General features: G+C 38.4%; 1 protein-coding gene across 1 annotated transcript in view; it reads left to right on the forward strand.

Annotated features, from left to right (window-relative positions):
- The window catches only part of KCNK9 (potassium two pore domain channel subfamily K member 9), a 163555-nt gene extending 150398 nt beyond the window's left edge, over window positions 1-13157 (forward strand). The window contains exon 2 of the mRNA XM_075825700.1: window positions 10798-13157. Coding sequence (XP_075681815.1) covers window positions 10798-11639 — 842 coding nt within the window. The 3' untranslated portion in view covers window positions 11640-13157. The remainder of the gene's footprint in view (window positions 1-10797) is intronic.
- The last annotated feature ends 5949 nt before the right edge of the window (window positions 13158-19106 follow it).

Below are 19106 nucleotides of genomic sequence, written 5' to 3' on the forward strand. Positions count from 1 at the left end.
TCTTGTATATAGGAGCAGTATTATAGTAATTATATTCTTGTATATAGGGGCAGTATTATAGTAGATATATTCTTTTATATAGGAGCAGTATTATAGTAGTTATATTCTTATACAGAGGAGGCAGTATTATAGTAGTTATATTCTTGTATATAGGGGGCGGTATTATAGTAGTTATATTCTTGTATATAGTGGGCAATATTATAGTAGTTATATTCTTGTATATATGAGCAGTATTATAGTAGTTATATTCTTGTACATAGTGGGCAGTATTATAGTAGTTATATTCTTGTATATAGGGACAGTATTATAGTAGATATTCTTGTACATAGGGGGCAGTATTATAGTAGTTATATTCCTGTACATACGGGCAGTATTATAGTAGTTATATTCTTGTAGATAGGGGGCAGTATTATAGTCATTATATTCTTGCAGATAGGGGGCAGTATTATAGTAGTTATATTCTTGTATATAGGAGCAGTATTATAGTAGTTATATTCTTGTATATAGGGTGCAGTATTATAGTAGTTCTATTCTTGTATATAGGGGGCAGTATTATAGTAGTTATATTCTTGTATATAGGAGCAGTATTATAGTAGTTATATTCTTGTATATAGGGTGCAGTATTATAGTAGTTCTATTCTTGTATGTAGGGGGCAGTATTATAGTAGTTATATTCTTGTATATAGGGGTTAGTATTATAGTAGTTATATTCTTGTATATAGGAGCATTTTTATAGTAGTTATATTCTTGTATGCAGGGGCAGTCTTATAGCAGTTATATTCCTGTATATAGGAGGCAGTATTATAGCAGTTATATTCTTGTATATAGGGGCAGTATTATAGTAGTTATATTCTTGTATATAAGGGTAGTATTATAGTAGTTAGATTCTTGTATATAGTAGGCAGCATTATAGTAGTTATATTCTTGTATATAAGGGCAGTATTAGGGCATGACCACACGTGGCGGATTTCCTCCGCAACTGTCCGCATCAATGCCGCACAGAATCTGCGTTGCAGATTCTGCTGCGGATCTGCACAAAATGTGCAGTAAATTGATGCGGACTAGCTGCTGCGGACTGCGGGAAAAGTGCTTCCCTTCTCCCTATCAGTGCAGGATAGAGAGAAGGGACAGCACTTTCCCTAGTGAAAGTAAACGATTTTCATACTTACCGGCCGTTGTCTTGGTGACGCGTCCCTCTTTCGGCATCCAGCCCGACCTCCCTGGATGACGCGCCAGTCCATGTGACCGCTGCAGCCTGTGCTTGGCCTGTGATTGGCTGCAGCCGTCACTTAGACTGAAACGTCATCCTGGGAGGCCGGACTGGAGACAGACGCAGGGAGTTCTCGGTAAGTATGAACTTATCTATTTTTTTACAGGTTGCTGTATATTGAGATCGGTAGTCACTGTCCCGGGTGCAGAAACAGTTACTGCCGATCGCTTAACTCTTTCAGCACCCTGGACAGTGACTATTTACAGACGTCTCCTAGCAACGCTCCCGTCATTACGGGAGCCCCATTGACTTCCTCAGTCTGGCTGTAGACCTAGAAATACATAGGTCCAGCCAGAATGAAGAAATGTCATGGTAGTAAAACGAATACGCTCCGCAGCACACATAAGATCTGCGGACTTCATTGCGGAATTTTGACTCTCCATTGAAGTCAATGGAGAAATTCCGCCATGAGTCCGCCACTGCTCCGCAACAGACAGAGCATGCTGCGGACACCAAATTCCGCTCCGCAGCCTATGCTCCGCAGCGGAATTTTACGCCTCGTCTAAACGAACACTGGTAAATTAAAGTGTAAGTCAATGGACAAACGGCACCGCTGCGGATTAACGCTGCGGAGTGTCCGCAGCGGAATTTAAGTGAAATTCCGCCACGTGTGAATGTGCCCTAATAGTAAACCGAATAATACCCCGAATGATACTAGTGGTCCTAGTGACTAATTAAAACTAAACCAGAACAAGAAACAAGTCACGACCAGGTGTTTGAAAAAATACAAATAATCTTTATTAAAGTCAATTAGACACATGGAGACAACGTATAACACTTAGACATAATAAAATGCCATGGACCCTCGAACACAAACGGAATCCGAACGTAAAAGCAGAGTAGCCCCCCAGATGTAAAAATGGTCTGACACAACCTATATATGGCTAAAGTGCATAAGTACATATTAATGAGCAGGTACTAGGCATGGTACGCTTTGCACAGATGAACGCATAAATAAGTATAGAGAATATATATAAAGTACAATCTAAGTAAAAACAAAATGCAAAGTAGTATACCTACACCTGCGTATAAGAAGATAAATAGGAGATCAAGACCAAGAGGGGGACCTCTGCTTAACCCAACGCGCGTTTCGCTGGTGCTTCGTCAGGGGTTGATGTCCAAATGCCCCAGTTACCCCTAGATATACCTTCTTCAATTATGTTTTACCGGTAAAATCACAGCTGTTTCCTATCGGGTGGTTAGGTGTTCAGCGTCGGTCACCAATGACAGACGGCGATACATCCCGCCCACCCACGATAGCGTCCTATCGTGTAGTCTTATGTCAAAACAGTCCTCCTCCCAGAACCGCCTCCATCGGCATAACCACACCAGGCGGGCGGGGGAATGAAATCAGCCCGCCCGCTCGATGTGGAGCTGCCGAAGGTCAGAAGCAGGGATATAAAGAGGAATGAAATTAGAAGTTTAGTGGCAATCCAGTTTTGGCCCAAGGTAGAACTATCTATCCTGATCATTAAGGTGAAAAAATAGGTTAAAAAAAGCCCAGCCGATCACATTAAACAGCAGCAGCGGGACAAGGCGTCCCGTTGCTAGGTGACAGTCCAGCGTGAGAGCAGCAGTTGCTGTTAAACACGCTGGAGAGCATAGCAAAGCATTAAGAGCCGAGGTCGCTGTCCAACGTGCTGAAATGCTCAGCACAGCCGTCAAAGCTAAATAACAGAGAGTTAGAGCAGTCACTGTCCAAGGTGCTGAAGCTGACTATCCAAGTCCATATCACACTTCAGAGCTGAAACACAGTACCGGAACTAACCAGTAATGCTGTGAAAAGTAAAAAATGAAAAGAGGAAAGAAAGTAAAAGTGACCGAGGATATACATACATATACCTACACACACATACATGAACACATATATATATATATATATACATATATGTACCTACATATACACAAAATACATATGATCAAAGTGAGCGGTTGTGAATGTGAGAGAAGTGAGGAAACGTGAAAAAATATCAACAAAAATGATTAGAAAATAGGATAACACAACAAGTGTATATTGATTAATGCTGAAGAGGAACAGAACAATATAATTAGTATTAATGCAGCACAACAAACCGTACATCTATCCCGAAAATCGTGAATATGCGGTAAATAAAACCAAAGGTGAGTCAAATGACAATCATAACGATGGCCAAAAATTTTTTTTATATATCCAAAATTAATATACATAAAAATATACATAAATCTAATTAATTTTAATCCAGTAGTGCAGGAATATGAGCAAAGTGCACAAGTATGTGCTAAGACTATAGTTGCCTCACACACAATTGATGTCAGTAATATTAAACGTGATAAGTGAGGCAAGAAAAAAGGGGGGGGGGGAAGTGGGGAAGGGGAGAATGAGGAAGGGGGGAGGGGAGGGGAAGGAAAAGGGGGAAAGGGAAGAGGGATGAGGACAAACAAAAATTATATTACAATGAGTGACCAAGAAAATTTAGTGATGGGAAGATGATTAAAACTGCCAAATGACTGAACGTGACAGTGACTACTGCTATAAACATTTAATAAACCAAACCTCAATTACTAGGTTAAATACATGGTGACTGTAATAAACAAAAAAAGAAAATAAAAGAAAGACTGAAAGCCTGACTAACTCAATATAATTTATTGTGTCAATCTGTGCAAAAGTACCAATGACGAAAAAGCCAAAAGTACAGACTTGATCGTAAACCAAAAACCAATGTAACAATGATCAAATGTTAAAGGGTCGATGTGAAAAGGATTTGACTGTAAATATATATACACAAGTGATCAGAAAATCCGAAAATTTGGCCCACCAATGGCCACAGGACGAATCTGCCGGATGTCACTCTAAATTCATAGCGGGGTCATCACGGGGATTTGAACTGGATCCGAAAACTTCATGCTGAATAGTATGGCGGGAATCATGCTGTAAAACAACAGAGATCTTATAACAAGATAATAATTTCTTATCAAGTTGTGAACAACTGGGATAATAGTTGACCTCAAGAATAAAGATCAATATCCACGTATGTCTAGATAGAAGAACAGGGCATAAGGGGAATGGCAAGTAGAAAACCCAATGTACAAACACATAAACATAAAAATAAAAGGATAAAAACAATGACAACAAGTTAAAAAGTACAGGGATAAAATATTGGTGGACACCAATAGGAGAGTGGCAATGCTCAAACCAAAGAAAGTGACCATGACTTAACTATGGCGATTTCAAAGAAATGGTACGAAGCTGTTGTACTCATTAAGACCATATGGATGTAAGGATCCCAACCTCATAATCCAGGTAGTTTCTTTCTGTCCCAAGGCCTTCTTCCAATTACCACCCCTTGGACCAATCAGTACGCGATCGATAGCTCTCACTTTCAAAAGTGATGCGTCACAGTTGTGAAATAACCTGAAATGGCGAGGAATCGTATTAAGTTGTGATACATCTTCAATTCCCATAGCCGCTTGAATGCCCAACACATGCTCTCGTACTCTCCTACGGAGTTGTCTGGTCGTCATTCCTACATAAATTTTGTCACAAGGACAGATGGCAAAGTAGATGACACCCATAGTGGTACAGTCAATGTGATGGGTAATCTTGAATTCGTGTGTATGGTCAAAATCATAAAATGTAGTTGCCTGTTCGATGTTTGGACAAGCTACACAGCGTCCGCATTTAAAGCAACCCCATTTTGGACCTTTAGATCCAAAAGCATACTGGGGTTGCGAGCCCCGGTGGTAACTATGTACTAAAAGATCCTTGAGGTTTTGGGCTCTCCTAAATGTAATGGAAGGGACAGATGGTAACAATTTGCCTAGCGTATGGTCCTGCTGGAGTATTGGCCAAAATTTTTTCATTATCACCAAAATTTCCTCGGATTTACAATTAAAATTCGTAATCATGCGGACCTTATTATCAGTGGCGGTTTGTCGAACAGAGCCCTGTAACAGCGTCGTTCTTTGACTGCCCTAATAGTAGTTATATACTTGTATATAGGGGAAGTATTATAGTAGTTATATTCTTGTATATAGGGGGCAGTATTATAGTAGTTATATTCCTGTACATAGGGGCAGTATTATAGTAGTTATATTCTTGTAGATAGGGGGCAGTATTATAGTCATTATATTCTTGTAGATAGGGGGCAGTATTATAGTAGTTATATTCTTGTATATAGGAGCAGTATTATAGTAGTTATATTCTTGTATATAGGGAGCAGTATTATAGTAGTTCTATTCTTGTAAATAGGGGGCAGTATTATAGTTGTTATATTCTTGTATATAGGGGCAGTATTATAGTAGTTATATTCTTGTATATAGGGGCAGTATTATAGTAGTTATATTCTTGTATATAGGAGCATTTTTATAGTAGTTATATTCTTGTATATAAGGGTAGTATTATAGTAGTTAGATTCTTGTATATAGTAGGCAGCATTATAGTAGTTATATTCTTGTATATAAGGGCAGTATTATAGTAGTTATATACTTGTATATAGGGGCAGTATTATAGTAGTTATATTCTTGTATATAGGGGCAGTATTATAGTAGTTATATTCTTGTATATAGGAGGCAGTATTATAGTAATTATATTCTTTTATATAGGGGCAGTATTATAGTAGTTATATTCTTGTATATAGGGGCAGTATTATAGTAGTTATATTCTTGTATATAGGGGCAGTACTATAGTAGTTATATTCTTGTATATAGGGGGCAGTATTATAATAGTTATATTCTTGTACATAGGAGCAGTATTATAGTAGTTATATTCTTGTATATAGGAGGCAGTATTATAGTAGTTATATTCTTGTATATAGGGGGCAGTATTATAGTAATTATATTCTTGTATATAGGGACAGTATTATAGTAGTTATATTCTTGTATATAGGGACAGTATTATAGTAGCTCTATTCTTGTATATAGGGGGCAGTATTATAGTATTTATATTCTTGTATATAGGGGCAGTATTATAGTATTTATATTCTTGTATATAGGGGCAGTATTATAGTATTTATATTCTTGTATATAGGGGCAGTATTATAGTATTTATATTCTTGTACATAGGGGACAGTATTATAGTAGTTATATTCTTGTATATAGGAGCAGTATTATAGTAGTTATATTCTTGTATATAGGGGGCAGTATTATAGTAGTTCTATTCTTGTATATAGGGGCAGTATTATAGTAGTTATCATCTTTTATATAGGAGGCAGTAATATAGTAGTTATATTCCTGTATATAGAGGCAGTATTATAGTAGTTATAGTCTTGTATATAGGGGCAGTATTATAGTAGTTATATTCTTGTATATAGGGGCAGTATTATAGTAGTTATATTCTTGTATATAGGAGCAGTATTATAGTAGTTATAGTCTTGTATATAGGAGGCACTATTATAGTAGTTATATTGTTATATATGGGGCAGTATTATAGTAGTTATATTCTTGTATATAGGGGCAGTATTATAGTAGTTATAGTCTTGTATATAGGAAGCAGTATTATAGTAGTTATATTCTTGTATATAGGGGCAGTATTATAGTAGTTATATTCTTGTATATAGGGGCAGTATTATAGTAGTTATATTCTTGTATATAGGAGCATTTTTATAGTAGTTATATTCTTGTATATAAGGGTAGTATTATAGTAGTTAGATTCTTGTATATAGTAGGCAGCATTATAGTAGTTATATTCTTGTATATAAGGGCAGTATTATAGTAGTTATATACTTGTATATAGGGGCAGTATTATAGTAGTTATATTCTTGTATATAGGGGCAGTATTATAGTAGTTATATTCTTGTATATAGGAGGCAGTATTATAGTAATTATATTCTTTTATATAGGGGCAGTATTATAGTAGTTATATTCTTGTATATAGGGAGCAGTATTATAGTAGTTATATTCTTGTATATAGGGGGCAGTATTACAGTAGTTATATTCTTGTATATAGGAGCAGTATTATAGTAGTTATATTCTTATATATAGGAGGCAGTATTATAGTAGTTATATTCTTGTATATAGGGGGCAGTATTATAGTAATTATATTCTTGTATATAGGGACAGTATTATAGTAGTTATATTCTTGTATATAGGGACAGTATTATAGTAGCTCTATTCTTGTATATAGGGGGCAGTATTATAGTATTTATATTCTTGTATATAGGAGCAGTATTGTAGTATTTATATTCTTGTACATAGGGGACAGTATTATAATAATTATATTCTTGTATATAGGTACAGTATTATAGTAGTTATATTCTTGTATATAGGGGGCAGTATTATAGTAGTTCTATTCTTGTATATAGGGGCAGTATTATAGTAATCATCTTGTATATAGGAGGCAGTAATATAGTAGTTATATTCCTGTATATAGAGGCAGTATTATAGTAGTTATAGTCTTGTATATAGGGGCAGTATTATAGTAGTTATATTCTTGTATATAGGGGCAGTATTATAGTAGTTATATTCCTGTATATAGGGCAGTATTATAGTAGTTATGTTCTTGTATATAGGGGGCAGTATTATAGTAGTTATATTCTTGTACATACGGGACAGAATTATAGTAGTTCTATTCTTGTATATAGGGGCAGTATTATAGTAGTTATATTCTTGTATATAGGGGCAGTATTATAGTAGTTATATTCTTATATATAGGGGGCAGTATTATAGTAGTTATATTCTTGTATATAGTAGGTATTATAATAGTTATATTCTTAGATATAGGATGCAGTGTCATATTGGTTATTTACTTGTACATAAGGAACAATATTTTAGTTTACTTAACTATTAGTAGATTCATACAGAATTTTTGAAAAAGGAATGATAATATGTCATAATGTAATATGGATATGTTCACCCCTAGAAAAGGAGAATCTGGAGCTGTATTAAGGCATCATATGGTGGCACATGGAGTGTCTATGTCTCCATAATATGAAGTGTTTGGGTCTTTGAGTTTCGTAGTGACCAGTAAATTTGTGATTTCTGGTCGTCCTCTTCGTTTAGGTCTTCAAAACATATTTGCCCTTCTCAGGAATGTAGGTCTTCTTATGATATGTCTATAACAAGTAAAAGCTGATAAATTGTGGAAGGTTTGTTTTTATTGAGGAATCTCCTTCTTCTGTTTTAACTTGATGGATATTTGTCGTTTTTTGTCATACTTTGAATGTAAGGTCAAGCAATGTCTTGTCTGTTGACTGAACTGAACTTATTCTAAAAAGAAGAGATTGTTGACTCCTGCAGACCGTATGAACAGTGTTTTTTCAGAATGTCCTCTTTTCTATTTCGATCTTCAGGGTTTTCAACCTCTTCCCGCCCACACCATATAACCTAACGGGCTAAGGGACTGACTGGTCCTGTGCCTGCAACTTATTAATTTACTTGCTGAATTTTATGGCACTATGCTCTCCTGAACACAGTGCTATCAGCAGAATAAGGCTGTTACACAATGCCACCGGCAGGATCGGGCTGTAAAACTGTGCCATGGGCAGGATCGGGCTGTAACACAGTGCCATGGACAGGATCGGGCTGTAACACAATGCCATGGGCAGGATTGGGATGTAACACAATGCCTTGGGCAGGATCGGGCTGTAACACAATGCCTTGGGCAGGATCGGGCTGTAACACAATGCCATGGGCAGGATCGGGCTGTAACACAATGCCATGGGCAGGATCGGGCTGTAACACAATGCCTTGGGCAGGATCGGGCTGTAACACAGACAGCCTGATCCTGTACTATGACAGGGAACTGAAATAATTTGTGATAACTGTGATCTAATAAGTTAAATATTTTGAGTGATCTGTATATGGGGACAATAGGAAACACATAGATAATGTGTTCCCTGGTAACCTGTGCCCCCACAGTAAAAAAAAAAAAAAAAGACTCCAAAAAACTATATATATATACATAAATACAGTAAAATGTAAAAAATATATTTATAAAATAAGAAAAATAATAGCAAAAAAATTTAATAAATTAAAAAATACAAAGTCCCCTCCCCCCAAAAAAGTGCAAAACCTCTCCAAACCAATGCGTGTACATTCTAGATATTCTGTGTAACACAAACAAGTTTTGTATCAACGTCATGCATTAATACGTTCCTGTCAGGCAGAATATACTTTATGCCAAACATAAAATAATTACCTCCAGCCACCAATTCTAGTCTGTTGTGCCCCGACCCGATCTGCTTTTGCGACTCTACTAAAAAAGGTATGTACATTAAGGGCACGTCCAGATGTGGCTGAGTTTTTCCGCTGCAAATGTTGGGTCGGATTTGGGGCAATTACGCAACGAATCTGCACCAACATTTACATATTTGACAGGTAATTCAGACGTTGCAGATATCACAGCGGACTTGCCACTGATTTCAGTTTTTGCATTGCAAAGGCTGAAATCCGCAGTGAAATTCCGCTTCTCCGCAACAGACAGTGCATGCTGCGGAGGGAAAATTCTGCACCACAGCCCATGGTCCGCAACGGAGTTTTCTGCAACGTCTGAACTAACTTGCCCAAAGATGTATTGAAACAAATGTAAAAAACGGCCGCTGGAGAATTCCACTGCGGACTGTCCACAGCAATTCCGCCACGTCTCGACGTGCACTTATTATTTTCCCCAATGTCCAGAGGCTGTGGCTGAAGATAAGGGAGGGAGATAAATCTAAAGTTAAAATAGGGGCTTTGTTTTCGATGCTATAGTGACGTCATACGTAACACAATGTACACATTTGACATTGCTATGTGTGTGGGAGAATTAGAGGATTCGTTTTTGGGTTAAATTTTCATTGAACAAACTACCTTAAAACATGGCATAATAAAAATGAGAAAAAAAATATTTTTTCTCGTTTTAGACCATTTTTCCCTAAAAAAAGATGTACAAAACGAATTGAGATGCATTTCAATTTTCAATTTTGAGTAAGCCCTATGTGTCCTGCCAAAAAAAGAAACAAAACATTTTGAGGTAGAATTAGAAATAAAAAAAATAGAAATAATCACTTTTAGAATGCAGCGTTCCAAAAGGTTACATTTTATGACTGAAGACCAAAACCCCTCCGGTCAGGAAAGAGTCAATGGCTTGGTCATGATAGTGATACGGTCCATCCATCTTGTTGCGGGTTGTCCTCTTCTCCATTTATAGCTGTCTTGTTCAATTGATTGGGTCTTCTCATAAGAATTGTGGTCATTTGTGCTACCGGTTGAAGGTTCAGGTTGATTTAGTCAAGGATCCACGTGTTCGAAAGAAATTGATACTGGACCCACACATGCCATGATGAAGGACACTGCACGTGTCTGAAACGCGTAGGCGAAATCTAAATGCGATACACCCTTTTTGTACTTTGATTCATAGTTTTTAATTTTGATATACAATAAAATTGGAACCTTGATTCCTTTTATTTATGCACAAGCGCTGGATCACAGTTTCTTTTTACTGGACCCAAAAGTTTGAATAGACTTTGCTATTGTTTTATAATATCACCAAAAATTATTTTGGATGTTGACTTTCAATAATGACCATGAAGATGGTAACCACGTTCTAAAGTGTCTTTTGTGTCTCCTCCTAGGTTATGGGCATGCTGCGCCTGGCACCGATGCTGGAAAGGCATTCTGCATGTTCTATGCTGTGCTAGGAATCCCTCTTACCCTGGTCATGTTCCAAAGCCTCGGTGAACGAATGAACACCTTTGTGAAGTACCTCCTAAAAAGAATCAAGAAATGTTGTGGAATGAGGAGCACAGACGTCTCGATGGAGAACATGGTGACCGTGGGTTTCTTCTCCTGCATGGGGACTTTATGCATTGGAGCTGCCGCCTTCTCCCATTATGAAGATTGGAGCTTTTTCCAGGCGTATTATTATTGCTTTATAACTTTAACTACAATAGGATTTGGAGACTATGTGGCCCTGCAGAAAAACAGGGCCCTCCAAAAGAGGCCAGTCTACGTGGCTTTTAGCTTTATGTACATTCTGGTAGGTTTGACGGTCATCGGGGCATTTCTAAACTTAGTTGTTCTCAGGTTTTTAACCATGAACAGTGAAGATGAAAGGAGAGATGCCGAGGAACGGGCATCTCTGGCTGGAAATCGGAGCAGCATGATCATCCACATACAAGAAGATTCACAACACGGTCGGCCTCGGTATAAGGCCGAAGTAACAGACCTTCAGTCAGTTTGTTCTTGCATGTGCTACAGGTCCCATGAGTATACCAGCAAGGTGGTGTCTCATCAAAATTCATTCAGCTCCAAGCTGAACCCACAGTACTTTCATTCTATATCTTACAAGATTGAAGAAATATCACCGAGCACATTAAAAAACAGTCTCTACCCATCTCCGGTTAGCTCTATTTCTCCTGGGTTGCACAGCTTTACAGAAAACCACAGGCTAATGAAAAGGCGAAAGTCAATCTAAGGTCACCTTCGTTCTTTTGCCACGGGTCACCATTCTCTCTCTCTCTGCCCTTTAATTCTTATTTTTTTCGGAATTGAGACCGAGAGGGGGGCAAAAGAATCACGCGGAATTGACTAGCCTGCCTTCTCTGAGACTCATTATTGAGCATGAAGCATGAGAACCTTTTACTCCAGCAAAGTATGCCTTACATTATGTCTAAATGGATTTCAGAGGATTTCGTATTAAAAAAATATACAAGTACCGATTCCAAAGTCGCACACAAACAAAGGGGGTATTTGTGTGCCGCTCATATTTATGAACTAAGAAACTTTTTTTTTTTGTTTTTTTTCAAGATTTTAAGTAAAAAGGAGCAGGTGACGGGTATATATTTAAGTCTGTGCAATCCCTCAACAATGAAAAACAAAAATCAGGTATTATTAACTTGAAAAATTTTTGCTTAATTTTGAGGTTATTTTCCCCAATGTAAAATTTTTTTTATTTTTTATTGTTATTTTTTATTGCCAGACAAAGCATGTGCATTAGGCAGTTTATATGCCGGGTAAAGCCTGATACATTTTCAACTGCTAGATAGGAAAAAAAAAAAAGGGGAAAAGAAGGAGACAATGGTTTGTTCTAGCTTGCCAGTTCAAAAATTAAAAAAAAGCATGCACTTTGTGAAACTGGTATGCATTATAAAAAAAAAAAATAAGAATATAATTTATAAGAAAACAAAATTTATCTCACGCGTTTCACTTTATTATTTTTTTTATTTTTTTTTTGTCACCTGAATTTTTCATTTTTGTTTGCCACTCCGTTCCAAAAATTTATTTTGCCTGGAGAGTCATTGATTGGGGTTAAATTATTTTTTTTTTTCATAATTTTATTATTAAAAAAAAAGTATATAAATATATATAATATTTTTTGGGTGCAGCAAGTACCTGCATGAATAGAATTATATTTTTAGGGAATGCTTGATAAAAGTTTGGGTATATTTGGGTGGATGTAATTATTATTATTATTATTTTTTTTTCATTTAATAAAATAGAGACAGGGACTTCCTTGTTGTATGTATAACGGAAAGAAAAAAGATTGTCCTCTATTAATTTTTAATTTGTAAATAATGGTTATAAGCCTTTGTTGGTCTCAAGAAGTGTCCAGGGACAGTACCCTCTGTTTCGACCTTCTCGAAAACTGGCAAAGGTTGCATATCCCTTTAGATGCCATATTGGCAAAGTGGGGGAGGGGCAGAATTCTCTATTATAAGCCACATTGCTGGGTTTTAAAGAGACCTGGAACTGCAAGGTTTTTTTTTAGGCTTCCAAAAGCAGATTCCACTGGGGTTGATCAGTGTCTATAATAGATGCCGTCAGTTTGCTTTTGAAAAGCTGGTTCTAAAAGTCGTTTTGCAGATATGTCGACTGGCTGTATGTATGGGGCCAGTCCACAACCCATAGGATTTGATGCACTCAGTTGCAAAGCTTTGTACCTCATAAGAAAAGATTAATATTTATGGGTTGCAATAAACGGTTCATATCTCTATCTTTCTGAAATTGTCTTCTCCTGATTTCGACCCAAAAAATAAAAAAGTTGGATTTTACCGGCCTGGGTTTTGACCACCCGAAGAGGTTATAATACACTGAATTCAATAAAAAGTTGTGATATCCCGGTTTCTTAAGGTGCCCAAACACATCAGATGAAATGTCCCTGAACTTTGAATATTGAACCCATAAGCTGGACTAGGGCAATGAGCATTTCAACCAGCCCTCTCAACAATGGTTGCCCAAGGAAAAGGGTGGCATAGATTCTCTTATTCTGCGTTGCTCAGCTGGTATTTAGTCAGTAGATGGAAGTACTATAGTGTGTGGACCTCGTGCAGTTTGGGTCCCAATGTTGTTTATATATTTGGCGCCCACTGATCTCATCTTTCAAGGGCCGGTACACTTTAATATCACAAGTTAAACAAAAAATTCCAAAAAATCCTTCGTTCTCTATCCAAAATAGACACTTGATGTATCTTAACCAATACTTAGATATGTCATATAAGACATCATTCCGCAGGGTCACCCATATTATAATACTGAACTTTTAGCATTAAAGGGGTTTTCAGAGATCCGGTGAATTTCAGGAAAAAAAAAAAATCTTTGCTGTTGTTGATGTTGAAAAAATAAAACTATCATGAATATTCTTAAATCCTCAAAACTATTGAGGCCGAGACCCGCAGCTTCACTCACTCTGGGTTACTTTTTAGAACGCTGAGGGTATGTTCACACGCAGTGGTTTCAGACGTAATTCGGGCGTTTTACGCCTCGGATTACGCCTGAAAAAAAGCCCCTAATACGCCTACAAACATCTGCCCATTGCTTGCAATGGGAATTACGATGTTCTGTTCCCAGGAGCCTTAATTGTACGCTTCGCTGTCAAAATACGGCGTGTAAAATGACGGCTCGTCAAAAGGAGTGCAGGACACTTCTTTGGACGTTTTTGGAGCCGTTTTTCATTGATTCCGTTGAAAAACAGCTCCAAACACTGCCATAAAAACACAGTGAAAAACGTGAGTTGTTAAGAAAAACTTCTGAAAATCAGGAGCTGTTTTCGCCTATTTTCAGACGTTTCTGGTCACTGCGTGTGAACATACCCTAAGTATTAAGGTGTCTTCTATTGAGATTTTCATATCACATGACTATGGCAGAAAATGATGGCACTGTCCTGTGGGCACAACATTATAATGCCATGCCATTGTTGGCTGCCATTAGGGCTGGAATGAGGTTAGTGGAGGGGAATTGGTGAGGGCCCACATCTCACCAGTGGGACTTGGATTCCACCTGACCCCATATCACAGCCATATATAAAAAAGTGGACGCACATGCATGTGGCCCCCTCCACTGATGTCTATGAGAGTTATAGAGACGGCCAAACCAAGAACTCCAAAAGAGAGATCCACACGCATGCATAGCCACCCATCAAATGAATAGTGGCAATCACATAGTGTCCCTCAAATTATTACCATATGCATAATCCCCCCTAATAATAGTGCTACACATTGTGCCCTAATAATAGTGCCACACTTTGTGGGTGATGGAGGCCCCATGGGTATCAAAGATGGTCGAGGCTCCTTAGACACGTGCCCCTTGTGCCCTCTCTATAATCCAGCTCTGGATATCACAGACATGTGACGTGATATCTCATGTAATGTCACTACCCGGCAAGAACAGTACAGATGTAGCCATCTTTATATTGACGATTAACACATTAAATACACCGTGACGGGAAACATTAAGTAACTTTTTCGATGGCTTCTGTTGTGTGATATCACGCTGCAACAAGTTATCAGAGTCAAGATAACCTTGGCTACATCTGTAAATGGGTTTTCTGAAATATACAGTATGTCTCGGAAAAACCTCTTTAGGTTGCGAGTCGGTGACATACAGTAGTCATGTTTTTTTTAACCGTTGGGTAATGATATCCGGACATGTCCATCCAATGGTTCCACCATTCTGGTTACACTTATGGAAATGTCTTCACATTTTATGGTGTGGTAAAAAGTATATGTAAGGCTATGTTCACACGGAGTATGTTGCCGAGTTTTTTGACGCGGAAACCGTGTCGCAAAACTCGGCAAAAACGGCCCGAAAATGCCTCCCATTGATTTCAATGGGAGGCGTCTTTTTCCCGCGAGCAGTAAAACTGCCTCGCGGGAAAAAGAAGCGAAATGCCCTATCTTCGGGCGTTTCCGCCTCTGACCTCCCATTGACTTCAATGGGAGGCAGAGAAAGCATATTTCGCTGTGTTTTATGCCCGCGGCGCTCAATGGCTGCGGGCGAAAAACGGTGCGAAAATCGCCGCGAAAATCGGCGTGCAGGGAGAGGAAAATCTGCCTCAAACTTCCATTTTGATATTCCTCCTGCAAAATACTCCGTGTGAACATAGCCTTATGGAGATAAAACCCAGGAGTCGCTACAATGTAGAAACCATATTGTAAAAGAGAGCACAAAGCTGTAACATTGTAAAGGAATAAAATACAATACAAAACTTCCTTTAAATTCAGTGATTCCATTCTTTAGACTCAGGAGGAAGCTTTGCCTGGTGACAATGTTGAGGTCCGCCATGTCTAGTAAGTCAATGGCAAACAAATCAACTCAATAAACATTGTGCCATCCTACTGGAAGTTTCTTGGTTATCAAAAAAAACTTACCAGGTCAAGTCTGAAAATGTTGAAAAATGACCAACCTACATTTTTAAAAAGGGTCAAGGAACACTTGTAAAAAACCTTTCGTGTTCATCAGTAAAAAGTCCATAAAAAAGTTCAAAATGTAATTCACAAAAGGAAACCTCTTCAGGCCATGTTCAGACTTGGCAGAATTTTTCCGCTGCAAATGTTGGTGCAGATTTGGGGCAATTACGCAACGAATCTGCAGCAACATTTGCATATTTGACAGGTAATTCAGATGTTGCGGATATCACAGCGGACTTGCCACAGATTTCAGTTTTTGCATTGCAAAGGCTGAAATCCGCAGTGAAATTCCGCTTCTTCTCCGCAACATCATGAGCTGCTGCGGAGGGAAAATTCTGCACCGCAGCCTGATTACCACACAGTTATTCTCTGCAAAGTCTGAACTAAGTTTCCTAAAAATGTATAGAAACAAATGTAAAAAACGGACTGTCCGCAGCAGAATTCAACAGCAATTCCGCCACGTGTGAATGTGCCCTTACTGTCATAGTTGAAATAATCTACAATACATTATGGTTCATGGGCTCTCATCTTTATAAATATGCCTCCAGTGTTATTGACTGACCCCTTAATATTGTACTCATACATGGAAATGGCTTACATTAAAATATTGCCACAGGACTCTACATAGATGACTACATGTGCCGAATATGAACTTGGTGCCACTTATTGCTGAATTTTATTGAACTCAGTATTGGGCTGGATAGAGTTCAATGCTGAACAAAGTATTGCTACATATATCAGATTTAGCTATTTTTTATCCTCCCAACACATACAATATAAAAAAAAACCAGCAATTTTTGGTTGAAAAAAAAAATCTCCTATCGTTTTTTTGCATACAGCATCTATGCAAATCTATAGGTCACCACTGTAACAGACTACAAACAAAGCCTGTGTAGTCTGATCTTGCTGTCATGTGTTACTCCACACCCTCTGCCTCATCTACTATTGATTGTAGGTAAGAATGAGGCTGGATTCACACGAGCATGTTCAGCCCGTAAAGGATGGAACGCATTTCGGCCGCAAGTCCCGGACCGAACACACTGCAGGGAGCCGGGCTCCTAGCATCATACTTATGTACGATGCTAGGAGTCCCTGCCTCTCCGTGGAAATACTGTCCCGTACTGAAAACATGATTACAGTACGGGACAGTTGTCCCGCAGCGAGGCAGGGACTCCTAGCGTCGTACATAACTATGATGCTAAGAGCCCGGCTGCAGTGTGTTCGGTCCGGGACTTGCGGCCGAAATACGTTCCGTCCTTTACGGACGTAACATGCTCGTGTCAACCCAGCCTGAACAATAAAGGGAGTGGAGTTACACATGATTGCAGGATCAGGATGTGTTTGTAGTCTCATACGCCTTCATAGGAGCTGTATACAAAAAATGGCAGAATATTATTAACGTAGGCTATTTGCAAAGTTTCTTCCGTATTCTTCTAATTTTACTTAAGACTCTGTTCACATCTACGTTGGAGGCTCCTCCGTCAGATTTGATGAAGAATATAACACTGCATACAAAATGACGGACCGCATTGTAAGTAAATTGTTTTTTTTTGTGCGCCAGTGGATGTTCTGTCGGTGGAAACTCAGTTGCAAATACCATCAAAACGCCATTGTAAGTCGAGTGCCCGCTGGTATGCACTTTGGAGCCGGCTATGTGTCCTAATATTAGCAGAAACCATGACACAAGTGTAAACAGAGCCTAAGATGCAGTGGAACAATGAAAAACCAGAGCAATAAAATAATAAAAAAAACACATTATAACAAAAAAATTACATTGGCACTTACAGGAAACATCAACTGTGATCTATCCCCGGATGAAGAAGCTGATTTTTATTTAAAACATAAAAAATAAAATAAAAATAAAAACATTAAAGAAAAAAAAGAAAATGATTAACAAGAACAAATATCAAAGGGACAAAAATAAAAAGTGCATCCAACTATCAAGACCTATATAACAATTGTGTGCCCCCCCCCCCCTTCACATCTATAAACATGCAAATTATCTCTGGAGACAACATAAAATACACAACAGATTTCAATAAGTCGTAATTTTTTCCAACAAAGTAAAGCAACATTTAGAAACAGAAAATAAGTACAGCCTATAATTCTGTAATAGGTAGAACCACTTTAGCAACAAAAACTTGAAGTAAACATGTTCCCTATAAGATTCTCATTCTCCCACAGGGTTTTAAAAAAAAATTTGTCCCCCTCTTCTTTACAACATTGCTTCAGGTGCTGATGTTTGAGGGCATTAGATTCTGTTCAGCTCTCTTAAGACCCCACCACTGCATTTCAAAGGGGTTGAGGTCTGGACTGAGACGTTGGACATTCCAATATCTTGATTTCTTTCTTATTTAGACAATCTGATATCTATTTGCTGCTGTGCTTGGGATCATTCTCCATTTGCATGACCCAATATCGGCCCAGCTCAATTATTTCACAACACCGACTGGTTGTAGGATACCTATACTCTCAAAAATTCACAATCCCTCCTCAGGCAGATGTAGATGGAGACTAGGTGTAGTGCAGCTGGAAATGTGTTTAAACCCAAAATTTTGAGGCGTTTTCTTTCTTTCGCTTTTTCTCTCATTGCTTGCTGAGTGGATAGGCTCAGGGCTCAAGCTAATACCCCTGCAGCTCCCTCTCCCCTCTCACAGCATGCCGTCTCATAAACACAAAGAGAGAAAAGTTGCATCTGCATCCCCCTCATTCTTCTTCTGTTTACTGGTTAACATCAGAGAATTTTTTGGTATGACGAATTTATGTCTGTAAACATTTAAAGAGATCCTGCTGGCAAAGAAAGGGGGACAACAGGCTACTGGAAGGTGAGGAAGAGGACACACAGGGCCGGCCTTAGGTTGGATGGCGCCCTGTGCGGGGTTCTCCATTACTGCCCTCCACAAACCCCAAAAAATTAACTCTCTCTCTCTCTCTCTCTCTCAATCTCTCTCTCTCTCTATATATATATATATATATATATATATATATATAGACACGCACACACTGGAGCATATATATATATATATGAAGTACTTACAAAGAGGCACATATTTAGACATACAGGCAAATATACATACAAATATACACACACACACACACACACACACACGCGCGCACACTAAGGCCCCACGCCCACTTCAGTTTTCTCCTTCAGTGTGCTAGCCGTTTTTCTGACGGCTAGCACCCTGACCCATTCATTTCAATGGGGCCATGCACACTTTAGTTTTTTTAACGGTCCCGTTGCTCCGTTCCGATCC

Source organism: Rhinoderma darwinii, chromosome 5 (assembly GCF_050947455.1).
Source record: "Rhinoderma darwinii isolate aRhiDar2 chromosome 5, aRhiDar2.hap1, whole genome shotgun sequence".
NCBI lineage: Eukaryota > Metazoa > Chordata > Amphibia > Anura > Rhinodermatidae > Rhinoderma > Rhinoderma darwinii.